Source organism: Cetorhinus maximus, chromosome 17 (genome assembly GCF_964194155.1).
Source record: "Cetorhinus maximus chromosome 17, sCetMax3.hap1.1, whole genome shotgun sequence".
NCBI lineage: Eukaryota > Metazoa > Chordata > Chondrichthyes > Lamniformes > Cetorhinidae > Cetorhinus > Cetorhinus maximus.
Window position 1 is genome coordinate 5,748,451 of NC_135895.1, and position 14,460 is coordinate 5,762,910.

The 14,460-nt window shown below is 39.5% G+C and overlaps 1 protein-coding gene across 2 annotated transcripts in view; it reads left to right on the forward strand.

Annotated features, from left to right (window-relative positions):
* The window catches only part of syde2 (synapse defective 1, Rho GTPase, homolog 2 (C. elegans)), a 126,405-nt gene that overhangs the window by 65,497 nt on the left and 46,448 nt on the right, over nt 1-14,460 (forward strand). For both annotated transcript variants that reach the window (XM_078560660.1, XM_078560662.1), the window contains exon 4: nt 1,339-1,465. In XM_078560660.1, the coding sequence (XP_078416786.1) occupies nt 1,339-1,465 (127 nt within the window). The remainder of the gene's footprint in view (nt 1-1,338; nt 1,466-14,460) is intronic.

Below are 14,460 nucleotides of genomic sequence, written 5' to 3' on the forward strand. Positions count from 1 at the left end.
GTAAATAGAGATTGGTCTTACATTATTGTGCAATGCACAATGGTAATAGAAGATTCTGGCTGAGGTCTTGTGACAAATGAAACCATGGTTCAGATTTGTTTTTAAGAAAATGTGATGAACCATAAGTCAGTGGTTCGTAACTACTGCCTTCAATAATTGGATGTCTTAATAGGGTTACCAGCTCTGGCTGGATATATTCCAGGAGATGTCATCACATAAGAACATGGGACTTAGGGGCAGGAGTAGGCTATTCGGCCCTTTGAGCTTGCTCTGCCGTTCGATAAGATCATGGCTAATCTGATTGTGGTCTCAATTCCATTTTCTTGTCTGCTCCCACATAACCCTAGACTCCTGTTATATCAAAAATCTATCCAACTCTGTCTTGAATAAATTCAGTAACCCAGACTCCATTGCTTTCCAGGGAAGAGAATTCCAAAGACTAAGGGCCCTCCCTCTGAGAGAAAAAAATTCTCCTCATCTCCTCCATCTTAAAAGGGAGACCTCTTATTTTTAAACTGTGTACCCTAGTTCTAGTCTCCCCCACAAGAGGAAACATCCTTCTAGTATCCACCGATCGTGCTCCCTCAATGTTTCAAAAAGATCACCTCTCGTTCTTCTAAACTCAAATGGGTATAGTCCCAACCTGTTCAATCTTTCTTCATAAGATAAGCCCTTTATCTCAGGAATGAGTTGAGTGAAACTTTTCTGAACTGCTTCTAATGCATTTAGATCCTTATTCAAATAAGGAGACCAAAACTGTACAGAGTACTCCAGATGTGGTCTCACCAGTGTCCTGTACAGCTGCAGTAAAATGTCCCTACTTTTAGATTCCATTCCCCTTGCAATAAATACCAACATTTGATTTGCCTTCCTAATCACTTGCTGTACCTGCATACTAACTTTTTGCGATACATGTACCAGGACACCCTCTGTACCACCGAGTTCTGCAATTTTTCCCCATTTAAATAGCATACTGCTTTTCTATTCTTCCTGCCTTCAACTGCCCCTCCCCCAGACTCCTGCCATTGGTCACCCAGCATGTCATCATTAGAGAGCCCCGCCTTCCCAAGGCTTTTCAAAGTGTCCTGGTTTTGATTTTCGAACTTTTGAAAACCTGGTCATCCTACTCCATTGCCTTACCCTACTCTGCTTAACCACTCCTTATTCCTGCTTTCACTCTTCAAGAAGCTCAAGATGATATTAAATGGAGCTTGATGCACGTAATTTTTAAAGTCCTGCGATCGCTGTGCTGGTCTAGAAGAAGTATTTGTAATCTAGTGTGTGCCATTTTAAAACCTAAAGCAGCCATAGTTTACCATCCTGTGACTCTGTTCCTAGGTTGTGGGCCTTTATCGTCTTTGTGGCTCTGCTGCGGTTAAGAAAGAGCTTCGAGAAGCTTTTGAGCGTGACAGCAAGGCCGTTGGCTTATCTGAAAACCTATACCCGGATATCAATGTCATTACAGGTAAATGTGGTACAGATTCTCCACTTTCATGCATTTGAATAATGCCAATCTCCAGAGATTTTCTAGGGGCTTGTTGTAAAAATGAAGAGCTCCTGAAATGCTTAGCCCATGGCTTGGTGCCACAAACATAGTGTTTGTTATAATTGCTGCATTATTACTTTTCTGATAATAAAACTAATTCTCTTAAACTTAAAACAATTTAAGAATTCTATTGGTCATTAAATGTTTAGGTTATATAAATTATATCAGAACAGTTTCTTGATTTTTAGCTTCTTGTTATTTGGTGGAAAAATCTATCAACTCTTGCCAAATATTGTAGGTATTTGTTTATATCAAAGTTCCTCAATGCAACTATCTATACAAACAAAACTGAAGGAAGTACAAGAACAGAAGCTTACATTTCAAGCCATTTTCAAGATGGCAAAGCCTTTTATGGTTAAAATTGGAACATGATAATGATCTAAGGGGCCCAAGTATTTTTTTCACCCCTCCCCCCTAAAAAAACAACTACATTGTGACTTTGAGTTTTCAACGGCTTAGAGATGAAAAGGAGAATGTATCTACATTTTATACACAATGAACAAAAATCTTTGGTATCCTATTTCAACTACATGTTAAAACAGTATTGACATCCGTTTACCCAATTTGATACTTAATGCGCTCTACGAAAACTTCAAATTAAACCAGTATGCTTTTGCATTTTCCCCTATATTTGTGTGGTAGCTCATCATTCAACACTTTCAACTTGGCCCCATCACCAGTGACAGATTTGTAATTACCAGTATTTCACCTATTATAAAGCTCAGCAATTTCACCAGGCACAATCAAGTTTGGAAAGATAGATCTATAATTGTATCACCGGGTTTGTTATGTAGTTTAATAAGCATCTCTTGCAAAGGGACGTTGCAGGCTCCATTATTTTTATTTTAGTAAATCAAATATTCATGCATAAATGGCGATCTTTGAACTTCAAAGGAAAATACATATAAAATATACAGTAGACTAACAAGGTACTGTGTGTGCATTGTTGAAGTAGCCTTTCTTTCAAACCTTTTTCAAGGGAGCAATGCATTTTATGCTCATAGCAGATTATAAACTAAGAAGGCAAGTCTCATTCATGATGATCTTTCTTACAGTTTTGCTACTTCTTCATTTAGTAAGCAGTGTTTCTCTTTTGCTATGATTTCTTACCTGCTCAATTTCTCTGCAATCTTGTTAGTTTCTATCAATAGAGGGAAGCTTTGGTTAATCCACCTGGATTTTTCTTGATCCTGCAACCTATCCCAAGTATTGTTGTCTTTAAAGCTGTGCCTTGTAGAAATCTGAATGTCAAGGGTGATGATGAAAGTGATTTTCAAGTAATTATGGAGCTACTTGCAACATTTTATTTGTATTAAGCTGCTACTAATGACCTTAAATTTGTTTCATTTTTGGGCACCAACTGTTTTTATTACTCATTACTCTTGATATGCCAACACTAAGGTTACTGTATCAATTTCAGTGTAATTCTATGCAAGAAGTGTTCTGGGAAGCTGGACTCAATTAGAACCAAATTTACTTTGATACCCTTAAGACTTGCTCTGGTGCAAACAAGAAATACTGAGCAAACAATTTCTACGCCTGAGGACAGTAATTGAGGAAACTGCCAACCCCAACATGGGATACAACTCTGTCCCTTATTTTAAATAGCTGGATTGTAGATTTGGCAGCTAACAGCACTGAAATCTTATTATAGGCCTAACCACAGGGTCTCAGAGTTTGTGATTATTGACAGGTGCATACTTCTGAATCTGTCCCTTCATAATAGTGCGTTAAATACTAAATGTCTCCAAATAATGAAGGAGTTCATTGAGAACTAACACACAACAACAGAGGGCCTAGTCATTGTAGTTCAGGAAATTGACATCACCAATGATAGCATACAATTATTCAGTTAGCCACGGCTTCTCAGGTATTTACGTTAACAAAGGTAGGTGGAGGGACAAGTAGTATTGAGGAGGCGGGGAGGCTGCAGAAGGATTTGGACAGGTTAGGAGAATGGGCAAAGAAGTGGCAGATGGAATACAACGTGGGGAAGTGCGAGGTCATGCACTTTGGTAGGAAGAATAGAGGCATAGACTATTTTCTAAATGGGGAAAGAATTCAGAAATCTGGAGTGCAAAGGGACTTGGGAGTCCTAGTCCAGGATTCTCTTAAGGTTAACTTGCAGGTTGAGTCGGTAGTTAGGAAGGCAAATGCAATGTTGGCATTTATTTCGAGAGGACTAGAATATAAAAGCAGGGATGTGCTGCTGAGGCTTTATAAGGCTTTGGTCAGACCACATTTAGAATATTGTGAGCAATTTTGGGCCCCGTATCTCAGGAAGGATGTGCTGGCCCTGGAGAGGGTCCAGAGGAGTCCATGGGAACGATCCCAGGAATGAAAGGCTTGACATATGAGGAACGTTTGAGGACTCCGGCTCTATACTCGATGGAGTTTAGAAGGATGAGGGGGGGATCTGATTGAAACTTACAAAATACTGAAAGGCCTGGATAGAGTGGACGTGGGGAAGGTGCTTCCATTAGTAGGAGAGACTAGGACTCGAGGGCACAGCCTCAGAGTAAAGGGAAGACCTTTTAGAACAGAGATGAGGAGAAATTTCTTTAGCCAGAGAGTGGTGAATCTATGGAATTCATTGCCACAGAAGGCTGTGGAGGCCAGGTCATTGAGTGTATTTAAGACCGAGATAAATAGGTTCTTGATTGGTAAGGGGATCAAAGGTTACGGGGAGAAGGTGGGAGAATGGGGTTGAGAAACTTATCAGCCATGATTGAATGGCGGAGCAGACTCGATGAGCCGAATGGCCTAATTTCTGCTCCTATGTCTTATGGTCTTATGGTTAAGGGCAGGTATGTTTTACCTGTCCTTAAAGGGCTATGCAATTACCTTTTACTCTTTGAGTCACATTTATTTACTTGTTCCAGTCAGTGATTAGAAGAATTCTACCTAAGGTGACATTTATGGAGATTGAGTTTTAGAGAATTACTGATAGAGATTCACCACTACCTTCTTGAGGCCAGTTAGGGATAGGCAACAAACGCTGGCCTAGCCAGTGATGGTCGCATCTGGCAAAAAAATAAAAGAACAATTTAGGGTCAGGAACCCAACCCCTGGATAATTTCCAGGCCCCAGCCCCACATCGCTCACACAATCCAATCTTAATGTCCATCCCCTAATTGGGCTGAAGGTGAGCTTAGCGCACAACTAGTGGCATCGAGCGTAATCAGGAGGTGGAAGCTGCCTTTGAAGTGCAAGTGGCAAAGGCAGATGACAGCCATGATGGGAACTGTCACTACCTTGCCAAAGAGAGCAGGCAACACCTTGGGGGTGGGTGGGGGCAGCAAACTCACTGAGCACAAAAGTGGCCAAACAACCAAATGGAAGGTAAAGTGCACAATCCGGCACAACCACCCCCAGCTCCCGAAATTTTTTTTTTAAGTTCTGCCCACTTTGAACCTGACAGCTGTGCACTAATGAACTTTCAAAATTCCTTTCTTGTCCTTCCTGGCCTGTTAACAAGCTCCACAAGGAGCTAAATGGGCTGTTAAATCGGCGGTTAGTGGGTTTCCTGTCTCTGCCCTTGATCTGAAAATCGTGTTGTGCTCTGGAGGTGGCAGACCAGTGCCACCCTCCAGGAATACAAACTTGAAATTGCGCCCACACCTGTTCCTGACTCCACCGGCAATTGATAATTCGACCCCTTGCTTTTGATAGACATTTTTCCTGGGCAAATCAAGTGGTTGATTGCTTTCAGGCAAGATCAAGAGCCAAAGCCTACTTCAAAGAGCTGATGCTGATGGCAGCAGTAATCATTGGAGTCTCAGCTAGCAGACTTTTTGTGTATGCTTGAAGAGTTCTTTCATTATTCTATTACCATGTAGGCAGAAAAAAGAATGTCACAAAATTCTTTCAACATCTGTCTTCATTGCATTGAAGCCTTGGGCAAAACTTTAAAGTACAATTCATTGGTTCAGAGAATGTATCCATGCTGAGGCTCATTTTATATTAGCAATCACCATAAATGAGTTTCAAGTGTTACCTGAAATTTTTTAAGAAGTCATTGAGCTATTTTTAGAATTTGGCTGCAGAAGAGCTGTTTGGGAAAATTGATGGCTGACCTTATGCTCCTAGGAAATTGTCTAATGCAGCACATTGTATGTGTGTTGCTTATATTTTAATCCCTCCTGATTTCCTTATTTCTCCCTTTTAAGCCTCTTCTGGGTGCTAGTCATGCAGGGGCCATTATATAATTTGTGCAAGGAAGAGGCTTTGATGATCAGAGCTAAAGGTCTTGAATAATCTCTTGATTGTTCGACCTTGTTCACCTTGTACAAAGAGCAGATTAATAAAAAGAAGGGTGAATAATCATTTAGCAGTGTTCCAGCTGTAGAAGATGAATAATGTAGCTGGCATTCTCATCATCTTAGAAAGCATAACTTAGGCTTTCTATTTGGGAGGGAGGACAAATGGCAGAACTTCATTCGTGCATTAATGAAAATAATTAAATAGTACTGTTAGGTTTTAGATATAATTTCACACCAGCTGTAAGATCGTCTCCATCAAAGGAGGGCGGGGGGGAGGCGATGGTATTGTGGCAATATCACTGGACTAGTAACCAGAGGCTCAGGCTAAGGTTCTGGGGTCACAGGTTCAAATCCTACCATGGCAGCTGGTGTAATTTAAATTCAACCAGTAATGTAGAATTGAAAAGTCTCAGTGATGGTGACCATGAAACCATTGGCAATTGTCATGAAAACCCATCTGGTTCACCAATGCCCTTCAGGGAAGGAAAGCTGCCGTCCTTACTCGGTCTGCCCCACGTGTGACTTCAGACCCACAGCAATGTGCTTGACTCTTAACTGCCCTCTGAAGTGGCCTAGCAAGCCACTCAGTTCAAGGGCAATTGGGGATGGGCAACAAATGCTGGCGTGGCCAGCAATGCCCACATCCCATGAAAGATTACATTTTTTAAAAAAAGCAAAATTGCGATTTTGAAAGACATTATTCCTGTAATTTCTAGGAATTGTTTTTAATTTACATAAGTATCAGTAATTTTCTGCATAAAGGAGTGAAATTATGGTGGGATCAGAATGGTAAATAGTATTCATCAAAATAAATTTAAGTGAACAAAGTGGGCGTGTGTCACACAAAGCACTAGAGTCAATACAGTACTTTTTGAAGTGTAGTCACTGTTGTAATGTAGGAAATGTCACAGACAACAGTGCACACCAAAACCTCCCAGACACAGGAATGAGATAAATGATCAGAGATTCGATTTTAATGATATCGGCTGAGGGGTAAATATTGGCCAGGACACTGAGGAAAACTCCCCTACTCTTTTTCAAGTAGCCCCACGGGATCCTCACAAATCACAAGAGTTGTTACAATGCAGGAGGAGGCCATTTGGCCCATCATGTCTGCACCGACTCTCCGGATGAGCAGTTCACCTAGTGCCATTCTCCTGCCTTCTCCCTGTAACCCTGCAGATTCTTTCTTTTTAAATAATCGTCTAATGCCCTTTTCAGTGCCTCAATTGAACCTGCCTCCACCATTGTCTCAGGCAGTGCATTCCAGACCCTAGCCATTTGCTGTGTGAAAAAGTTTTTTCTCATCACCTTTGTTTCTTTTGCCAATTATTTTGAACCTGTGCCCTCGTTCTCAATCCTTTCATGAGTTGGAACAGTTTCCCCTGTCCATGCTGTCCAGACCCCTCATGATTTTAAATACTTCTTTCAAATCTCCTCTCAGCCACTTTGTGTGTCCCAATTTCTCCAATCTATCTTCATAACTGAAGTTCCTCATCCCTTGAACTATTTTTGTAAACCCCTTCTGCACACTCTCCAATGCCTTCACATCCTCCCCAAAATGCAATGCCTAGAACTGTACACAATACTTCAGTTGAGGTCTAACCAGTGCCTTATACATGTTCAACATAACCTCCTTGCTCTTGTACTCTATGCCCCTATTAATAAAGCCTAGGATACTGTATGCTTTATTAGTGGCACTCTCAACCTGTCCTGTCACTTTTAATGACTTGTGCACATATATACCCAGGCTCCTCTGCTCCTATAACTCCTTTGGAATAGTACCCTTCATTTTATTCTGTGTGTCCATGTTCTTCCTACCAAGATGTATCACCTCACGTTTATCCGCATTAACCTTCATCTGCCACCTATCTGTCTATTCCACCAACTTGTCTATGCCCTTGTGAAGTTCTACACTGTCCTCCTCACAGTTCATAATGCTTCCAAGGTTTGGATTGTCTGCAAATTTTGAAATTGCTCCCTGTATGCCAAGAGCTAGTTCATTAATACATATCAGGAAAAGCAAGGGTCCTAATACTGACCCCTGGGAAACTCCACTGCAAACCTTCCCCCAGCCCGAGAAGCATCCATTAATTATTACTCTGCTCAGCCAATTTTACATCCATATTGTTATTGTCCCTTTTATTCTATGAGCTTTAACTTTTCCCACAAGTCTGTTGTGCGGCACTGTATCAAACGCCTTTTGGAAGTCCATGTGCAGTACATCAATGACATTGCCATGTAACCTCTTCGAAAAAGTTCAAGTTAGTTGAACACGATTTTCCCTTAAGAAATCCATGCTGGGTCTCCTTGATTAACCCTCATTTGTCCATGTGACTATTAATTCTGTCCTAAATTATAGTTTCTGGAATAAAAACAGGAAATTCTGGGAAAACTCAGCAGGTCTGGCAGCATCTGTGGAGATGTGGAGGATCTGTGGAGAGAGAAGCAGAGTTAACGTTAACAGAGTTAGTTTCTGGAAGTTTCCCATCACTGAAGTTTTACATCAACCTGAGGCGGGGCCTCGGTTTTTAACATCTCATGTAAAAGACAACACTTCTTGCAGAGCAGTTCTCCCTGAAACAAAAACAAAAAATGCTGGAAAAACTTCTTTAGAGCTTTAGCTCTGAAAAAGAGTCATATGGACCCGAAACATTAACCCTGCCTTTCTCTCCACAGATGCCATTAGATCTGCCAAGTTTTTCCAGCATTTATTGTTTTTGTTTCTGATTTCCAGCATCCGCAGTATTTTGCCTTTATTCAGTTCTCCCTGAAGTTTTGTTTTGGATAAAATGCTCAAGTTTCTGGAGTGGGACTTGGAACACAATTTCTGACAGAGGCAAGAGTAATGCCCCTGAACCACAGCTGACAATAATTTTCATTTAGAATGAAAAACATAATTGCAAATCTCATTCTTGTTGAAATATTGAGCCCTTTACCCTTCTAGTCAATTTTTCATCAAAATGATTGCTCTTCTTGCTTTAAGAGCACAATTAAGTGTTGCAAGGCCAGAAGAGTTAATCCCCTCAAGTGAAGTGACAGTTTGAAACTTATTTCTATTTATACGTTCCAATCTCGCAGGAGAACTGCAAATTCCATTTAAATTTTATGTAGCCTGAAACAGTTTTACGTTCAGGTTCAATAGTTAATATTAAAGTGTCAGATTCATTGCAACATTTTTAGCCAAAGAAAGAAACAGCACTGAGAGAGATCTATATTCATTAAATTGTTGGTGTCATAAACGTTTCATAGTGAAGGCTTTTTAAATTAGTTGAACCAGGGTCAAAAATTGGATAAAAATGTTGTTCGAACAGTTTTTTTGACTTTTTAGGTTTTTTTGGAGCATTTAATTCCCTCTCTATTTACAAATATATAAGATATTTGTTACTATATTAACTTTCGTGAGCAACATGGTCCTCCTCCTTTTGGACATGATATCAATGCTGCACTTACCTACATTAGAAAAACTTCAGTAATTGTGATGAACTTGTGGTCTCCCTGCATACGCGTATTTTTTGGTAAATGAGTGAACTACTTGAGCGACAGGGTTAATCTGTTCACCTAGCTACCACGACCTTTGCATGTATGTTATGTAGCTATTTAAAAATAACGTTGGTTATTTGACATTCCAGCAGCATTAATGAAATCCAGTTAAGAAAAAAATGCATAACACCACATTTTGGCGCCGCTTGTACGCTTAGGCAGGGCATAGTTCAGGTAATTGACTGTCTAAATCTATAACCCCTAGGGTGCTTGAAAGTCTGTGACCCTGGAATGTGAGTCCATATCATTAAACACAACAGGGACCAATTAATGCTAGCAGACAGCAATATCACTGACTGAAAGTTTACTGTCGTCTATGACAGACTCTGAAAACGGTGCTGTTCTTGTACTTAAATTTCTAAGACTTTTTTTTTGCAATTTCAATTGTTTGGCACAGAAGAAATAATTCGCAGTTTTGTGGAGGCCACCAAATTTGGTACTTTATTTTCATTTTTGTCTCATTGCTTGTGTTAGTTTTGAAAAAAACACAAGCAACCATATACTGTAGTCCATGTATTGATTGTTCTAAGCCTCCTTAGGTGTTCATGTGCCTTGTAATTTTTTTAAAAATTGCATATATATTTTTATGGGTTTTCTTGACTAAATACTTGAAATCCTCAACAGTGGTCTATTTACTGATTTAATAGGTTGCTGGGAGTGCAGTGGTGACAGGAGACGGGGTGGTGGTGAAAGAAAACACAGCAGTCTAGATGAATTCCATGGATAGTTTTTATTCGCATTTTAATTTCTTCTTCCTGTTTTTCGTTTGGAATTGGTGATAGTAACTGCTGATTACTGCTTAGACATTTTCTTGTATATCCTGTACCTTAATTTTTTATTTACATATTGTGCATATGCCCGTTTAAATAAAATATTTCAATTCCATAGAACCATAGAAAAGTTACAGCACAGAATGAGGCCATTTGGCCCATCTTATCCATGCCAGCCTGAGGACACCCAGGTGCCCTTTCTAATCCCACCTTCCTGCACCTGGCCCATAGCCCTGCAGCTTACAGCACTTTAGGTGTAGATCCAGGTATTTTTTAAGAGGTTAAAGTTTCTGCCTCTACCACCAATTTGAGCAGCGAATTCCAGACACCCATTACCCTCTGCATAAAAAAGTTCTTCCTCGTGTCTCCCCTACACCTTCTGCCACTTATCTTGAATCTATGTCCCCTGGTTCTAGAATTCTCCATCAAGAGAAACAATTTTATCCTGTCCAGTCTATCTATTCCACTCATAATTTTGTACACCTCAATCAAGTCACCTCTCAGCCTTCTTTGTTCTAAGGAAAATAACCCCAACCTATCCAATCTCTCCTCGTAGTTGCACTTTTCTAACCCTGCCAATATTCTTGTAAACCTCCTCTGCACTCTCTCCAGAGCTATTACATCCTTCCTGTAATGTGGTGACCAGAACTACACACAATACTCCAGTTGTGGCCTCACCAGTGTTTTATACAATTCCAACACTATATCCTTACTTTTATATTCTATACCTCTGCCAGTGAAGGAGAGCATTCTATACGCCTTCTTTACAACCTTGTCTACTTGAACTGCTGCCTTCAGGGACCTGTGTACCTGTTAAAGTAAAGACAAAGTAGGACAATGATTGTATTATTTTTCCAGTCAGTAGAAATCTAACTTCGACAAACAATTTACCTTAAATATAGAGTCATTGGAGGTATATTAAATAAAATACCACTAACAAACTGGATTATAATGGGTTGGAATACTGTCCTTTCAACCTTGTGATTTGAGCTCTGTTTAATGACTGCATGCTAGGAGCGTTTGGTAAATTTCAAAATTCAGTTTCTGTCAGGTAAACCTAGTTCCCTTCTCAAGCTGCCCATAATTCAACACAAATTGTTATTCTCGCTTAGAGAGGCTGGGAAGATAGCTGGGGTGCTAATGGAAATGAGCAACTCAAACATTTCAAGCTATGATCCTGAGAAAGTATTGAGCCAGGGTAGAAGAAGCTTTTTCTTGCATCTAATCCATGCTAAAGGACTGGGCGATAGCACTGGAGTTGCCAACAGCTCCTTTGACAGGTAAGAAAGGCTCTCAATTGAAATAATGGTAGATCAGTGGGAAGGTGCATCATTAATAGGGCAACGAATGATGAGTGAATTATGCCGCTGATCAGAGAATGGATAATTGACAGATTCCACTGTCATTCAGAAGTAGGTGAGCGGTTAGCCACTTGCTGTGGCATTTGGGAAGGGCAGTTGATTGGCATTAATCCTGTTTCATCCAGCTGAATTTATATAAGACACTTGTTAGACCTCAGCTAGAGTATTGTGTACAGTTCTGGGTGCCACATTATAGGAAGAATGTGAACACGTTGGAGAGAATGCAGAAGTGATTTACAAGAATGGTTCCAGAGATAGATTGGAGAGGTTGGGACTGTTCTCCTTGGAGAGAACGCTAAGAGGAGATTTGATAGGGGTAATCAAAATCATGAGGGTGCTGGACATAGTAGATAGGGAGAAGCTGTTCCCACTCGTAAAAAGATCAAGAACGAGAGGACACAGATTTAAAGTGATTTGTAAAAGAAGCAAATGTGACATGAGAAAAGAACTTCTTCACACGACGAGTGGTTCGGGTCTGGAATACACTGTCTGGAACTGTGGTGGAGGCAGGTTCAATAAATGCTGGCTGATCCAGCGACATCCACATCCCATGAACGAATAAATAAAATGTTTCAATCAAGACGTCGAAGAAGGCATTAGATGATTATTTGAATAGAACCAATGTGCAAGGGTGTGGGGGAAAGGGAGGGCAATGGCACTAGATCATAATGCTCATTTGGAGAGCTGATGCAGACATGATGGGCTGAATGGCCTCCTTCTGTGCTGTTAAAATTCTGTGATTCTGTTGAATATCAAGAGGAGATGGCTATCGTGAATGGGATGGCATTAGTATTGTTGCACACGAAGGGCCAATTAAACATGCACTAGAGAAATTTACGGGGATATAATGCAGTTTCTCTGAATTGGGGTAGGTTGGTTACAGTAGAAGGTGGTAATAAATTAGTAGCATACGTCATATGCATAGTTATCAGTCGACTGTGTTTTGGGAGAAGTGGCTTTCTTGGGGAGCAATATAGATATTACCCCCTTGAAAAAAGGGCATTTTTAGTTCTTCACCGTTTCATTACAATAGAATTACGAAGTAGAGTATGCAGTAAACTGTACAAATTTTTGTTTTTTTTTCCGTTAAGTAATTTTCGAAAGGGATATATATCCCAGATATTTTAATATGACTTAACTTTGGTTCCAGTGCCTGCGCTGTGGAGTGGTCTGTGATTTTTCACGTGATGTGATCATTTGAGCCAGTCTCATAGCTACCTCTTTTTCATATTGTAAGGGGTCCAAGGGTAGATCATGTACTGAGTTGTCAATTGGTATGGAATGTCTTAGTAGTTTTGGTATAAGAGGTGGACTCTTGTCAGCATAGGTTTTTAAAAAAGAAACCTGTGGGGAATAGATGGAGTAACTTATATTCCTGCAGTATCATGAAAAGTGAACTTTGTGTTGATGATTTAAAACTTACCATTCTGAGCTTGATTTTGTGAGCAGTGGTGTTTTATTTCATCCATGTGCTTTTTGTGAGGAGGTGGTTTTGTGTTTCTTAAGCAAGGATAAAGGAATATTACATATTCATGTAAACACTAATAGCAGAATATCAAATCTTTTCAAAACCCTGGAAAATTCAGTACGAAAAATCAAAATTAGAATGGATTGGTGGAGTTGTGGGCATGCCTAGAAACTCCTATAGGAAATATATTTTTGCACCAATAGCACTGTCTTTTCCTATGAAAAATACCTGTAGCTAAATCCATCACCGCAAAACTTGGATTTTGTGCACTTCAGTCTTCCCTCTAATACATTTAATAGAATGTATGATGTAACTTAAACTGAAATAAAAAGTTCATGCTCCACTATACTTTGAAATTATTTTTCATGTATCATACATGAAGCCGTTGCATTGCTGTTTCCACAGAAAAATAGGATTATGGAATGTGATCTGAAAATACTAATTAGAAAATCTCAAAATCTTGCATAATTATTTTAACCTTTTCCTTTCAGCTGTAACCTCGGTCATGGGTCTTTATTCGGGTTTGAGCTGTTTAGTTACGTCGTTCTTTGAATTGTCAACTTCATTTGGAATTACATCCACTTTATTGAAGGTGTGAATCAAATTCTCCAGGCTTATGTGTTGACAAGCATGCAGTCTTTAACAAATATATGTTAAACAATAATATATAAATCACAAATGGTTAGTGAGCTATAAAGTAACACTGATACCTGGTGAAATCTAAATTTGGAAAAGATCGTTGTAAGCATGTGGAGCTGTCATAGGTTGGGGGGAGAGAAAGGCGTATACTAGACAGTCCTAATATCAACACACCTTTTAAAATTATGCATTTTCACTTTTGTTTTCAAAGGCACATGATGCATTCAAATTGAAATTTGGAATTTGATTACCATTAATGGATTAGGAGGGCGTGGTGGTTGTATATTAACATATTTTCATTAAGGCTTCTTAAATTCTTCATTAAATCAGATACTATTGAGTTTGCTTATGTTGCGCAAATACTTTGTAATAGGCACTTTGCAGCTGTCGCTTTAACTTAATCTTGTAATTTGCATATATCAATGTGTCAGAAGTGGCTTTGACTGTTAAGTATTTGAGCGTATAGGTGTATAATAAATAGTAGAAGGGAAACCTGAATAATGGAAGATAATAAAGCTGCTGAGGTAAAGCAAAGGTATTCTAATATGCAAGTTGTCTGGGACAGAGTGGCTTACAGTTTAGTATAAGCAAAAATTCAGTTTGTAAGAGGTCTGTTAAAATAAGCGCATGAATTTAGAATTAATAAGGAAATTAAATTACAAAAGGTTTGGGTATGTGCATAAAGGGTACAGATAATAGAAATATGGGTCAAGATTAGTGAAAATGTGGAATTGGCCAAAAGGCAAAATGGATTCATTCTTCAGAATTCAAAAGCTGCCATCTGCAAGAGAAGGAAAATACTGTACAGTAAATGTTTCAAAGGATTGAGTTGTGTAATAGAATTAGTTACTATTAAACTGGTAGCTGAATA